The sequence below is a fragment of the Didymosphaeria variabile genome, assembly GCF_027946475.1.
Source record: "Didymosphaeria variabile strain IMI 356815 chromosome Unknown scaffold_2, whole genome shotgun sequence".
Taxonomy (NCBI): Eukaryota; Fungi; Ascomycota; class Dothideomycetes; order Pleosporales; family Didymosphaeriaceae; genus Didymosphaeria; species Didymosphaeria variabile.
Window position 1 is genome coordinate 4,578,185 of NW_026611621.1, and position 15,179 is coordinate 4,593,363.

The 15,179-nt window shown below is 50.9% G+C and overlaps 3 protein-coding genes across 3 annotated transcripts; 2 read left to right on the top strand and 1 right to left on the bottom strand.

Moving 5' to 3' along the window:
- Positions 1 to 347: 347 nt before the first annotated feature.
- N0V89_003231 (uncharacterized protein) lies at positions 348 to 3,559 on the top strand (the record flags this gene model as incomplete). Its single annotated transcript, XM_056212033.1, has 5 exons — positions 348 to 404; positions 455 to 543; positions 590 to 815; positions 969 to 1,304; positions 1,352 to 3,559. 5 exons carry the CDS (start codon positions 348 to 350, stop codon positions 3,557 to 3,559), a joined length of 2,916 nt encoding a protein of 971 aa, XP_056075506.1.
- Positions 3,560 to 4,819: 1,260 nt separating this feature from the next.
- Positions 4,820 to 6,996, bottom strand: N0V89_003232 (uncharacterized protein; the record flags this gene model as incomplete). Its single annotated transcript, XM_056212034.1, has 4 exons — positions 4,820 to 5,733; positions 5,787 to 5,947; positions 5,999 to 6,022; positions 6,698 to 6,996. The coding sequence occupies 4 exons, from the start codon at positions 6,994 to 6,996 to the stop codon at positions 4,820 to 4,822; spliced, it is 1,398 nt and encodes a 465-aa protein (XP_056075507.1).
- A 3,031-nt stretch (positions 6,997 to 10,027) lies between these two features.
- Positions 10,028 to 12,526, top strand: N0V89_003233 (uncharacterized protein; the record flags this gene model as incomplete). The annotated part of the gene is made up of 1 exon (XM_056212035.1): positions 10,028 to 12,526. The coding sequence occupies one exon, from the start codon at positions 10,028 to 10,030 to the stop codon at positions 12,524 to 12,526; it is 2,499 nt and encodes an 832-aa protein (XP_056075508.1).
- Positions 12,527 to 15,179: the final 2,653 nt, after the last annotated feature.

Genomic DNA, 15,179 nt, shown 5'->3' on the forward strand with positions numbered 1-15,179 from the left:
TGGTACCTTCTTAGTCGGCGCTATTATGTTTCTGGTTAGTGTAAGGAAGTCTTCTGTATATTATATACGTATACAGCCCGTTCATAAGGTGGCACATCTTAAACCACTTAGATTTCTAGCTACGATCTCTTCGACACAGTTTCAGCCCCCAGATCACGTGATACGCTGACATAGCACTTTTCTAGTTGTTTCCGTCTTAGCGCCTTATACACCTTTCCCGCAAAGCCAGCCTAGCACTGCAACGCGGCTGAAGTGATAGCAGGAATAAAAGCTGCCGAGCACAATGCAACCCAGCAAGCTCCACGATTCTCTGGCATCAGGATATCGTTGAATTTTGCAATCAAACTATGGCGCCCTCTAAAGGGCGAAGCCTGAACCCATTCCGAAAGGATCACAAAGACTCCGTACTTATCGGCCCTCATACTCTGCTTCTGCCAGGCTGACCCTGCGGTAGGCTAGCAGCTCTTCAAAGCCACAGGAACCGTCTACAGCGTCTGCCCTTGGCCTCAAGATCGTCGCAGAGGGGGAGCAGCCAGTGGTGGAGTAAGTCATTCCTAACATCACAAGAGGTCGTACTAACAGCGCCTAGCATCGTTGCCGTTCATGGCTTGAATGGACACCGCGACGAGACGTGGACTGCAGCGAACGGTACCCACTGGCTTCGCGATCTTTTGCCAAACGACGTCCCAAATGCACGCATATTCTGCTGGGGATACGACGCGAACATGCACGGCAAGCGCGTCAGCTACCAATTCCTCCACGATCATGCAGAGGAACTAGTGTCGGATCTCTGCCGTATGAGAAAGCGCACAGATGTAAGAGCGGAGCGGAGATTGCTAGTATATGTTTCTAACAATGAAAGACCATGAAACGACCGATCATTTTCGTGGCGCACAGTTTGGGTGGCATCGTCGTCAAAGGCGTGAGTATTGTTCCTCCCTATCGTATATACGACTGATTGGCTCCAGGCTCTCATTCACTCGGACGCGGCACTGAAAGGCGCACGGAAAGGCGCACGGAAAGGCGCGCTGGAAGAACACCAATCGATCAAGGCGTATACGTACGGAATCATGTTTATGGGCACTCCTCACCAAGGCGGAAACGGAGTGCAGTTCGGAAAGCTGCTAGTAAATGCGGCATCGGTTTACAAGGCCACCAACAGCCACCTACTAGAGCATCTAGAGCGAGACTCAGAATGGCTCCAGCAGCAGCTTAGGCAGTACGGGCCAATCAGTAGGAAGATTGTGACCAAGTTTGCTTACGAGGAGTACGAGACCCCGACGGCGCTAGGTCATTCAATCATGGTATGCCTTCACATGGATCGGATAAATTGCAGGCACTGATGATACAGGTGGTGCCAAAAACATCCGCGGTCGTCCCAGGCGCCGCCGACGCTAAACAGATCATGATCCACGCGGATCATAGAACAATGGTCAAGTTTGAGTCAAAAGAGGACAATGACTATGAGAAAGTTTCAGACCATTTGGTTATGATGGTTGAAGAAGCAGGCAGCGTTATCAACTTTCCGAGGAAGGAGATTATTCGTGTAATAAGAGAGCTCCATGATGGCATCGAAGCAGCCGTCAAAGACTGGCCCTCAGTCCAAGCACAACCGTGGATGGCCCAAGTCGATTCTACAGTCACAGAAAAGTCTTGCATCGCTTGTCCGACTACGACGTCGTCCAACACCTGCGACATAATTGATCTGGCTTTAGTCTTCCTCAAGGGGACCTGCTTCGGTTGCGCCCAGATCTTTGCTGCTGTTTACTCTATTCTACTTGATGATGACAGCGACGACATGTATTATTATTTCTCACAGATCCACATTTGGCTGAGGGACAAGGGCGGTATTATGATACGACCTGGAATCACAATCGTCTTTGGCGGAAAACAGGACTATGAACTCATTCGTATCGGCCAAGACGCCGTCGCGAGCAACGATACAAGGCTCCAACCCGACGTAATGGCAAAGCATATGGCCGGTGTAGCATTCAAGGGATCTACGGATTTTGCTTTGCCCAAAAAAGAGAGGATCGCACCGTCGCTATCTCTGGCGTGGCTACGACAACGATTAGACACGTGTGTTCGTGACCATCCATCGTGCCAGCGACGCGATGACTTGCGATTGCCAACGAGAATCCTAGATTTGGGCCGTGATAGTTCTCATATCTTCTTGGTGGAAAGTGCTGGGATTGAGGTTCCCAGGTACATCTGCTTGAGCTATCGTTGGGGTCCAGTAGAGACGAGCCTTCGAACACTGTCAACGAATTACAAGAAGCACGAAGCCGGAATATTGATCGATTCTCTCTCGCCCATGTTCCAAGATGTAATAAACATCATCAGGCAATTACAAGTTCGCTACCTTTGGATAGATGCGCTCTGTATTGTACAGGACTCATCTGAAGACTGGATTCGGGAGTCTGCTAAGATGAGCGACGTCTACGCAAATGCATTTCTCACAATTGCTGCTAGTGCCTACCCCGGGGATACCAACCGCGGCCTGATGCAAGTGGAATCCGAACATTACGGCTGGCTCTTGCCAAGTAGAGCCGACGAGTTTATTATCTGTCGTCGCGAGATCGACCATACTTTATTCACGACTGACATATTACTCATGCCACAGCAAAATGCACAACTTGTGGAGATTCTCCCTCTGCTAGGGCGCGGTTGGGTGTATCAAGAGCGCGCTCTTAGCCCACGATATGTGCACTTTGGCCAAGAGATGGTGTGGGAATGTAATGCCTGCACCGAATGTGAATGCTCCTGGTCCTACGACGACGAAAAGCGGTGGAAACTCGCGAATCATTCCAGTCCTGAAAGGTCAAACAGTATGATTGATGAATGGCATCGGCGTGTCTCGGCCTATACCGGGCTACAGCTCACCTTCCCCGGGGATATTTTCCCAGCAATGGGAGGCATGGCTCGTGATTTCCAGCGTAGCTTTGACGGCTTGGGCAGTTTCCAAGCCGGAATGTGGGAAAATACAATACTTTACAATCTCGCCTGGGTCGGCAAACATCTGAAACCTCGTAAACGCGTGCCTCACTGGCGTGCACCCACCTGGAGCTGGGCAGCACTCGAAGGGCCCGTAGAATTCCGGCTCGCAGAAAACTACAGAGGCTTTCAAGGAAAGCCTCTGTGCGAGCTTATTTCCGTAGACTGCAAACCGACTGGCGAAGATCCATTTGGCGCAGTGAAAGAAGCTTCAATAACGCTGGAGGGATTCCTCGTATCCGTTAAGATAGTCTGGAACGATACGGACGTGGTCTGGAATCCATACGACGGAGACGATGAGCCAGATCTCTACTTGGACTCGAGCGAACTTGGCTGGGCTCGGTGGGACTGTTGGCCGGATCCTGTTACTGCCACCAACATCCCGCCGTACAGCCAGGTGAGTCTTTTCCTGTTAGCAGAGTCTCGCAAGACCTATCGCTTCTTGTTGCTCAAGGAAATTAGAGATGGTGTGTATGAACGCTACGGCAACGCACAGTTCGAAGACTACACAGTAAATAAGTATATCAAGGCGCACTGGGAAAAGCGGCGGTTTACAATCGTTTGAAAACGAACTCCAGTATTTGCATGTGCAACGATACTGCATGTTGTGCTTTACTCAAATCATGAATGTTGTCTCCCCGCGGGACAGTGTTCCTGGAGCATATAGATTACAAATCAATCAACTTCCCCAAGACGCTTCGACAAATGTTTCACGAATAATCTGCGTACTGCATTAGCTAATGGCATGGGAGATGAGCTAAAGCCAATTACGAAACCCCTTTGCTCTTACTACGTAAGCCGATCAGCGGGTTAAAGCAGCGGCTAGAGAGGTATTTTAAATCGCCACTATACGCAGGAACGATGGCCGATCCGCAACAGCCCTAACCTTCTAGATGTTTCGAACTGTATAGATAATAGGTAGGTAGAGGTACATGTAGCTACGACTCATAAAATCGCCACTTTCTAGACACTCGTGGAGCAACACCGCCCTGAAAAGTGCTAACACTTATTTGATAAGCGCCTTTCTAAGCGGCCGTGCGCACAAAGGCAATTTAATTAAGGTGAGTGGCCTGTTTCTATCCGCGTGGTGGTCAAAGCAACAGAAATAGTGAATGTGAGGGAGAGGCAGAGCAGCGGAGCAAAACAACGCTATTCTGTTTCTGGGTTGAATTAACTTATGAACAGTGCATAACGTCCGTTACTGCGTAGCGAATCACATAATATGCCGAATCCGACCAATCAGCTTCCGTTAATCGCAGATGCCTAGAAGCTGATTGGTCGGATTCGGCATATTATGTGATTCGCTACGCAGTGATGGACGTTACTTCACATTTAAAATCAATACCCTGTTCTGCACATTACGCTCACAAATGTGAAGTTGAAATTCTCAAGCTCTTCACTAAAAAGCAAGTCAGCATGAGAGAACTTATAAGCATCTATCCATCGTGCATTTATTTTGAACAATATGCCTTACAATTAAACATCATCGATTGACAACTGATCTCTGAGTAGATTGTGTACAAAGGAGGAAAAGTCTGACAGATGAATATCATAAAAAAGGTACCTCGATAAGATCTCCTGTCATCGCCGGAGGCACAACCTGTAATCGCTCAAGCCGAGAAACAGTCCAATCTACATAGCCATCCTGATTTGCAGCAAAGAGGCCTTCGCTATGCAAATATGCTGTCTTCATGTCTTCTAATCTCATGTGCCAAAGCCGGTACCTACCTATTCGGTCGTTCTTGGAGCTTGTTGAAGCAGTGGTAATAGTCTCGAAATCCGGCCACAAAGCCCAAGAAAATGATCGACACTGGGGAGCAGACCTCTACATAGTGATATAAACCGTGTCAGGGTATTTCAAGGCGGGTAAGTCGATCCCTTCGAGGTAGTCCCCCCAGACGCAATCATCAACGCAATCCTCTTGAGAGAGACATGTCTCATGGCCGCGAAACCTTTCCAGGGGCATCCACGAGCTACTGTTTTTCCGCGAGAGCGTTAGCTCCATCGAGAGATGATCGAGCTTATTCTCCACAAATGGATTCAAATCGCGCCATACCGGAAGGTCCACGCGCTCGATGAAGCCGGTGCGAATGTCAGACTTCCAAGCCTCGTTGTCGTGACTCAGGAGAGCATGAACCGTGGTAAGGTAGTTGTTATGCATGTCCGGCCACGCCTCGGTCCAGTCATCCAGCCGGTCGGATTTGTGCTCGCAGAGGGGCTTCCGGGCTCCACTTCCTCGATGACCACAATCTGGACACTTGACCTTCAGCCAGAGCGGAGTCCAGGTAGGGACATGAGAGAAGGCAACAGTTGTGTTGGGGTAGCGGTGTGCGAACCGGAGAATCGGAAGGAGCTGGGCGCTCTGACGGTCCTCCCAGTCAATTATCAGTCGACCAAGCCCGACTGCTTCCTGACTGTCACCATCTAGTCGCGCATCTTCTGAGAAGAACGCCCCCAGAAGTGCTTCGAGGTCTTGATATTTGATCGCAAAGGTCGACGAACTGAGCCATAGCGGACGATATTCAGCGCGGAGTTGTCGACAGACCTGCGACAAGCCGAAGAATGGGTAATGCGGTTTTGCAGGCTTCGTCTTCGACCATGGCTTGTATTTCGTGACCCGGGGCTTCAAGATTTGCGGAGAAGTATCGATATCGAAGGCATCTTCATCTCCATCGAGGAATCGCACAGTGTCGACTACGTAGTCATCAGTGGCGAATTGGTAGATGCGATTACGGATCTCTGTTGCACAATGTTAGCGTTGTGTTGAGCGAGACATGAAAGTAGTGACACACCTGCTGGCATTCCAAGCAAACTAAGTCGCGGATGCTGTGCGTCAGCTGTACGACCGCCATTTTTGGCCGAGCCCGTCTTCCTCTTTTTGGAAGGTTGAACGACCTGGATCGATTGGTTGGAAGGCGCAATGGCCCCAAACTTGCGTTTAGAGCGCAGCTGCCTGTCATCCGAATTAGCCATCAGTGGGACATGTATGTTGTGCCTTACTTACATGTTGATATAGATGCCGTTCAAACTATTCTGCAGGTAAATTGTGTATCCGATGATTATTGCGAGAACAAATTGTGAGTTGAAGATGTGTGAAGCTGGTAGCAGAGCGACAGACTGGATACTTATAAATACATGTGCACGGTGCACGTATCAAGGGCTCGAGCCTACACCCCGATTTCATTGCCTCTCTTGGCGGTAAATACAGAAGTGTTGAATGCAGGAGGTCCAGAAATCTTCCGTGAAAGTGCATAGCCTGAGGTTCTCGACTGCGCCCTGGACAACGTGATCAAAGGCCATGGAACCTCAATTCTTTGTTTGACTGCGAAAGTTGTAGCGGCTTATTCGCAATGGTTGTGACAAAGAATGAACAATGCCTCTGTCAGAAGGTTTCTCGGCTCCGCTTTGACTTTGGGGCTTGTGGCGATCGCGTCGAGCGAGAAATTGGACAAAGAGGACAAAGATGCCTTCTACCACACTATCAGGGCAACGAATGATATATTTTGAGATCTGTGGCGTTGTTGAAAGTCAGCGCGGCTTGTTGTATTGTCGGGTGCGTCGCATGAGATGTACAATGAAAATTAGTTCCGGGATGTCGCCTTCGTACATATTGGCTCAGCACAGTGTAATTTCTGCTCGCTGCCCTCGAATTGACGGATCTCTCGCAAGCTGCGGCACGAACGCCATCGACACCAGTTCATACAGATCAGTTCTGACCTGTCTTATAATGAAATACACACGTTCGTCAATGTCGAATTGTACCAGCAGGTCACCCTTTCTAACAGTGTCCCGCGTAATACCAAAATAGCCATTCTCTGTCCGGACAATGGTCCTCTCGAGATACCGTTTTTCTTCCAATGTCTTGATGTAGAAACGCAGCCGCCAAGGGATCTCGACTGACTTGGATTGCTGTCTCGTGTGCTTCGGGGGGCGTAGTAATTTACGAAGAGCCTGCGTCACGTTGTCGACCTCTTCAACAATCTTCAGATCTTGTCTTGTCATTTCTCGAAGTTTACTTTTGGGATCATGCAGTCTTGAAAACCACATGTAGTCAGTCTTATCATAACGCGAGAACATCGCCAAGGCTATCGTCGTAAGTTCATCCTGTAAGCGCAATCCACTCGTGTTGGTGGGGTCATCTCCAATTTGAATGTATTCATGCAAAGAAACCAGCCGTTCTTTGATATCTTCAGAACTTCCAGACAGTGGCTTTGCATGGTGTTCCACGTTTTGGAGTGTGACGTCAATCATCCGAATTGACCCCAACACGTGGCCAGGAAGAGTAAGCAGATACTGCCCGTCCGTTGTGATCTGATATAAGAGCGTGTGAATGACCCTGTTGTACTGCTGATGGTGCCTGGTGGTAGGCACCTCAGAGTCAGACCAAACCGCGTCAGGCACCTCAATGTCGGTCCAATCGGCAGACCAGTCAACCACCCACGACGAGAGGTGTGGAACATTCTTTGGTAAAGTCGCTAATCGAAGGAGCGAGCAATCCTTCCCAACCGTAGTTTCCAGTAAAATGGCTGTAGTTTTGGCAAATACCTCAGTGGGTCCCCGCGAATAGTCTGGTAAGATCAGCCTTCCATCCGGTGGCCAAGAAGTTATGAGACCGAGCAATCCGTATATCTGATCTAATGGGTCGGTCGCTTTTGGGGCAGTTGACATGAAGCTTGATGATCTAAATTTCAGTAGAAAAGACCCCAGTGTGTACGCCTCAGGCTTCATCTGATTGGAACATTGTTGCTGGTAGAGAAACATCGCAGGACTGTGACTTGGATTCACGAATTCCTGATACTTTATTTCACTCAAGATGTCGCATACTCCCGTAAATTTTGGGCGAGTCAAGCCTTTCGCCTCGACACGATCAGTGTAGAGTAGAAGGTTTCCGAGGAAATTGCAAGCGGCCGCAACACGGTCGGCAGCAACAGTTCTGGTTCCATACATAAACCATGGAGACCGCGAGAGTAGTAACTCTTGGATGACCCAAGTACGTGTCCACCAAGGTTGGTCGAGAAAAGTCAGGATATGTGTCGCAGACACACCTGGAGGGGAGCCGATACAGGTTCTCGTCCAACGGAAGATCGAGCGATGACGATTCTTTCCATATATCTTCCAAACGGCGTTTTGAAAAGGGAACTTTTTCGTGAAGCGACGGTATTTGTCGGCATCGTTTATAAGATTGAACGTGTTCAGATCAACATCCCACCACTCCTCGTTCACATTCTTGAGGACTCGTTCGCCAAGATAGTCCAAGAAGTCCATGGTGCGGTCAGGCTCTTAAATTGAGGTCGAATTCATGGATATAAGCGTTCTCGAGGCCTGTGAATATATACTAGCCATTTGCGCAACTTGCAAGCTCTTTTCAGCATCGTCAGATTGATTGATACATAGTGCATCAATCCAAATCGGTACACCATGCTACGACCCGTCAATTAAAGTCTACGAAATAGATATTCAACCCACTGGCAGAGCGTCATTGTGTATCTGCTGTAAAGCGGCGAGTAGGTTTCGAGCGATCGGAATGCATCCTCCGGTTTGCAAGAGAACCGCTGACACGGGTGCTGGGTCACCCCAAACGTATGAAAGAGCGTAATATTGCGTGGCCGTCTGCTCTAGGCCGATGTGCACTAGCTTTCCGGAAAAGCATTGCTCTTCATAGCCTTGCGGCGACGCCGGTATGTCGCTATCGAGATATAGAACTCGGATCTCTTTCTTGCCCACATCCAGTGGCTGGTAAACCGATCTCGTTTGAGACATATGGGACGTTCAAGGGAACCTCGGGAGCCGAAGATGGTTGATAAAGGATGAGATGGCGTAGACAGCCTGTTGCGTGGGTGGTTGTAGCCTTCGCAAGGCTGAGGATAGTGCTTGGCACGATGGGGCGGGAACCCAGCCGGTGTCACGTGTTCAGGCAATCGATGAGATGCGTGTAGAAGAACCTGAGCGCAGAACAGCGCGCCAGCCTTCATCCAGCTCTCTGTTCTGCATTTTCTCGCGGCTTCTTCTTGTCCGACAAGGTATTAAATTCGATGTTAGCTTTCGTGATCTATGTATTTCTTATCTGGATCAAACAACAGCATCGTGAAAAAGCGATAGGCTACTGTGCCTCGAATACGTTCATAGTTGAGATCGTGTTAAGCGATGGGCGAGACCTCGGGACGCTTGAATCTCGCTTATGCGGCTGTTTCGGCGAGATATGACGGACCGTTCGTCACGGAGAGATGAGCGAATCAAGACTCTCGAATTTCGCATCATCCCGTCTAGGCGTTTAAGCTTGCGCAGCATTAATAGCAGGGGCAATGCAGTATCCACGCGTCCTAAGATGTTCCACCAATACATGCCGTCTCCGGCGTTTGTAGGCCTCGACCCCCACCGAGCGCCTGGAGCCGCATATCACGACAAACACTTCTGGGTTTCGTCTGGCGGCATGGCCAGCAAACAAACACCTTAAGAAACAGAACGAAACGAAACCACGTGTGTGGTCAATAACGAAACTGTGACCCTTGTGGCACGCCCCAAACATCCAGTAGTACTGCGCTCTGCACACCTTGATGCCCACTGAGGATACCACGCGCGGCTCGCTATCTCCTGCAGAACGGAGAATCTATCATTCATCTCAAGCGCTACATGCACAGATATGGACAAGACCCCTGCAACCTAGTTGGCGTCAAACATAAACCTCCGCAGTACTCAGGCCACTCCCTGACCTACCCCGAACCAGGACGCGGGAATGACAGCGGCATGGACTTTGGTAATCTTAGGTGCAGGCGGTTGGGGTCCACAGAAACGGAGGTATATGTCGAGGCTGCCGCTCAACTCTTCAAGTCTTTCTTTTCATCAACCAGCACCACCTTGAGTTGGATTGCGTCCTTTCGTTCGAAGTCACCGCAAGTTCGGTTTTGTCATTCGTTTTTACATTCATTTCCACAGTCATTCATTCATCCATTACGACAGAGCTAGGATCTGTCAGACTCAGTCCCTATCTTTCCAACCCCATTACAACTTTTAGCACCTGAACAACTACACAACCATGCGTTCTACACTTATGGGTTCGGCGGCAGCCCTTGCCGGGCTTCTCCGCACCGCGACAGCAGCGTCGACACCAGTTGCTTATACCGATCCCAAGACCGGCATCGACTTCCAACAATACACTGCCACCGGTGGCAACTTCAGCTTCGGTATTGCCTTCCCCGAAACGATCGAGAAGGACTTCATCGGACAGCTTGTGGTACCAATCAGCACGACAGGAGCATGGGGAGCTGTTTCGCTTGGCGGAGGCATGTTGAACCACCTCCTGCTTGTTACATGGGCCAACGGAGAGGAGGTCGTCAGCACTTTCAGGACCGCGAGTGCATACGCCAACCCACCTGTTTACGACGCCACCACGGTCAGCGCACTGCCGATCGCCAACGGAACCTTCGTCAACAGCACCCACTACTCTTTCACCTTCGTCTGTGAGGGATGTATCGTGGGCGACACCACAACTTTCAAGGCGACAGACGAGACACCCGTGCTTGGATGGGCGCTTTCTTCTTCAAACCCTACAACTCCCTCTGACCCTGCTAGCGAGCTGCCTTACCACGATGCTGGATTCGGCTTGTACGGGCAACCAGTAGCCGCTGCTCAGTCGGCCAGCTTTGAGACCTGGGCTTCATGGGCCTCCAATGCTACCACAACCACTCCGGGATCCGGCAGCAACTCTACCCTTCCGGTCTCTGGAAACACCACGACTACTGCTCCCACGACTTCCAACGCGACCTACGATGTGATCGTCGTGGGTGGTGGTCCCGCTGGTATCATCGCCGCTGAGCGCATTGCTGAGTCTGGTTCAAGCGTCCTCCTAGTGGAGCGTGGCCCGGCCAACACCGTGGCGCTCGGTTCAGCCGAGGGTCTCGAATGGAACAACACTCTGACTCCATATGATGTTCCGGCTCTTGGAAGCAGTCTGTCTTCCATTTCTGGTACCAAGATTTGCAGTGACACCGCCTCGATGGCTGGCTGCCTTCTGGGAGGATCAAGCTCCATCAACGGAGAGAACTTCATCCGCCCTCCTCAGCACGACTTTGAGAACTGGCCCGCTGAGTGGTCCTGGAACGATGTGAGCAAGGCCGCTGACCGTCTGTACACCCGCAACCCAGGAACTACTCAGCCCTCGGCTGACGGAAAGCACTACGACGACATGGCTTACAGTGTTGTGTCTTCCTACCTCGACGCAGAAGGCTGGACCGAGCTTGACTCTATCAAGACGCCCAACGAGAAGCGCATGGTCTACTCTCGCCCTGCCTGGTCCATCACCAACAACATGCGTGCCGGCCCTGCCAGGACCTACATGCCCTTCGCTCAGGACCTAGACAACTTCACCCTTCAGCTCGAGACCAAGGTCATCCAGGTTAAGCGAACTGGCAGCAGCGTCACCGGCGTTCTGGTCGAGCTTGCAGATGGCAGCCAACAGCTCATCAACCTGAAGCAAGGTGGCAAGGTCGTCCTCGCCGCTGGTGCCCTTTCTACCCCTAGGATTCTTTGGAACTCTGGTATCGGCAAGTCTGATGCCCTGAAGATCGTCCAGGGAGGTACGACTGGTGTCCAGCTTCCCGATGAGGCCGACTGGATTAACCTTCCCGTTGGTCACGGCCTCAAGGACCACGCTCAGGCTCCCCTACAGTTCACCACCTCCTCCAACTACACCGCCTACAAGTATACCGACATTGCCACTGACCCCGTGCAAACCGATGTAGAGCTCTACAAGCAAGGTTCCGGTGTTCTCACCCAGGCCGCGCAGAGGATGCACCTGTGGACATCCGTCAACGGCACTGATGGCGTAGAGCGTTTCCTCCAGGGAACCGTCAGCTCCATGAAGGATGGCACCGTCACCGTCAAGACCTTCCTCACCCACGGCACCCAATCCACCGGCGAGCTCGGCATCACCGCCGGCGGCAACACCGTCCTGAACGTGAAGCCCTGGTTGACCGACGCAGCCGACAAAGAGGCTTTCGCCGGCTTCATCCAGTGGTGGATGGACATCACCGGCGCAAGCAACAGCTCCATCACCTCGACCATGGCCCTCCCCACGAACTCCACCCCGGAGTCCATCCTCACCGAGACCCTCATCTCGGGTGACCACTGGGTCGGCACCACCAAGATGGGCACAGATGACGGCCGCAGCAACGGCACTGCCGTCGTCGACACCGACACCAAGGTCTACGGCACGGACAACCTCTTCGTCGTTGACGCCTCCATCCACCCTGACCTCCCCACCGGAAACACCCAGGCCATCATCATGGTTGTCGCCGAGCACGCCGCTGAGAAGATCTCCGCCTTCAAGGTCGCAAACGGCACTTCTACCATCGCGCCTTCCGCTACTGCTTCCGCCATCGCTGTCGGCACTGCTACCGCCTCGCCCTCCGCCAGCGCTGCTGCAGAGAAGGAATACACTATCCAAGAGTTCATCTCTTTCCTCGAGGAGGCTGATGCGGCTGACAGCTCTGTTGCATCGAAGGTTAGGAGGCACGCGCGTGCGTTCTTCGGTTAAGCATCTTAGCATGTGTGGGTTTAGATGGGGACTTTTTAGATTCGTTTCTTCGTGTATATTTTGAAGGTTTTTGTAGATAAGATGCAATGTAAAGTTATGCATTTGTTATGTACCTCATCACTGTGTTCATTCTGAGGATTGTGCAAAGATAGGACTCTTCGCACCACGTCTTCCTGTATTACAATGACCTGAGCTAGAAAGAAGGTGATGTACCCACATGCTTTTAGAACGTCCCGCACCACCAGCGTGTTGATGGTGTAATTTGTACGGTGATCGATCCGTAAGCGGCTCTTCCTATCTGAGTTGTATAAAGCAGTGACCGGCGCCTCATATGCTTACGGCGCTGAAATTATCTCAGCCAGTCTATGCGCTACTGAGGGCTAGCTATTGGCCTTTTTGCTCTAGTTCACTTATTGTAACAGCTTAGTAAGCTAATGAATTCTTTCTCATATCAAATAGTGCAGTTGAGAACAACTCCAGCGCCATAGGAGGTGGGGCTATTCTTTTCACAATGCACAGACAAGATACACAAAACGATAGACAGTATTTTCTTTGATTGTGCTACATAGCAAGTATTCCTTCCAAATGAGTGTTGCACGCATAGATAATGTCAAGAAAACAGCTCAGTAAGGACTGCCTCGTCACTGCCTTCCAAAACCACCACCCTTCCATAAAATCGCTTCCAAGAAGCATATCTCTTGGAAGGAATGACCTATTTTCCATTGGGAGCGCATCGGCCGGTAGCGCAGTCGCAGTGGGCGTTGGAATCGGGGCAGTTGTCGGCGTAGATCCAGTTGAACTTTCCCGGCGAAGTGGCAGAGCAGAACATCTGCTGGAGTCAGTTCAGATGGCCTAGGAGGATGGACGTGTGCGTACCGAATGCCCGCCGTTGTTCTCGCAAGCGAACGCGCCTTTTCGAGCTATTAACATAATACTTAAGTTTTGCCTAGGGTTATAAGGTTCACCTGATGACGGGCATGACTCGCCCTTTTTGGCGTTGCAGACGGCCAGCGCGTCCCGCTGGAGTAGGCCTTCTGGGATGCTTGCGGCCGAAGCAGCGCAGGCGAGGGCGAGGATGGCGATGACGGACTTCATTTTGGGTGAGGAGGTTGTAGTTGAGGAAGTTGGAGTGAAGATGCGAGGTTGTTGCTGTGATGAGGAGATTCAGAGCAGTGGATGATGATCGAAAAAGGAGGGAGATATCGCATGCTTTATACATGCTCCCGCCGTTAGAATATCCCCTTGCCTTCAACCGCTGGCCCCATTCCTCTGACCCAACCCTGAGCTCGTCGTTGTCTGCATGAGCAATGCCATGCAGTACTCGCGCAGCATTCCGGTAGTGTCTGCCTTACCGCATGTTGATCTTGCGATTCTTGGATGATGGAGGATCAAGCTGCCCCCAAGATGTATAGTGTTTGTAGATTGCTACCACAGAGAGCAGCTGTATCTTTGGCGATTGGTGCGGTCTTCACGGCATGTACTACCATGACTGCGTAGGTCTGACAGAACAAAACTCCCTGAGGACCACCAACCTTGCAAGAAGACACTACGATCAGGCCTAAAGGGACACATGAACGTCAGAATTATGGAGACTGGTTGATGGTGCTGGAGATGCCCGGATTGATGGCCCCAGAGACATTCCAAAAGCGGTTGCCGTTATGTTGGTGTTTCGAAGTACAAGTGAAGGGTGGTCAGGATGTTGCGGAAGTCTATCCGAGCACCCCGAGAAATTCTAGAGCTGCCTCCCAGGAAGAATCTGTGGGGCCTAAGTGCCAGACGTGTAGACCGGTAAAGAAGCTATCTCGTAAACTCCCCGGACGCAGCGTCCTATGGTTCATACCATGGACGAAGTATGAGCTTATGATGTCGCTGGAGCTTGTCGAGGCTTTCTTGGTAGTCCTCCGAGCATTTGAGCATACAAAATCTACATCTGCCTCCCACGTCATTACACAATGTACCTCCGGCCACTGTGCTCCTTGGGTTCACGTAAGCTTTTGAGCTGTGTGCAATATGAAGCAGTTATCCTTGCCATATTTATCTATGTGTGAAAATTCTCAATGTCCAGCAAAACTCTGGATTCATCGCCTCATGATAGGGGCCCGGTTCGATCGGCACTGAACATTTCAGACGCTTACTCTTACGTCTCAACGGACGAAGTCACAGAGACGACTGATTCTCGAATCTTCACAGCGTAAGCACAGCGTAGTAGTCCCACAATATGCATTACCAAACATGTCATGCAGCCCATTCCTGATTCCCCGTCTCGCCATAGCATTCGCTTGGAAATGCACGTGGCACTCACGGTACAAACCGCCAGCTCCCTCACTCAATATAGAAAGCAAGACCTGAATGGGCGGTCAGTAAGACCATCCTAGACATTCTGGAATTGTGCGCGAATTTGGGACCCAATAAAGAGGTTCCCCGACTAGCGCTTCCTCTTCGTCTCCAGAACCACGGCTCAATTCTATCAAACGGCGTTTTATCCGCAACACATGCATGGCCGAGAGGCTACTGGTGAACCCCGCAATAAATCGGCCCTATCGTTACCTGCCCATGTTAGTCTACACAATCCATTCCCACTGAGCTTTGTCTCCAACAGTTCTCCAATTCCCTATGCGATTGTTTCGAGGGAGTATGTAGAAGGGAACAAGCA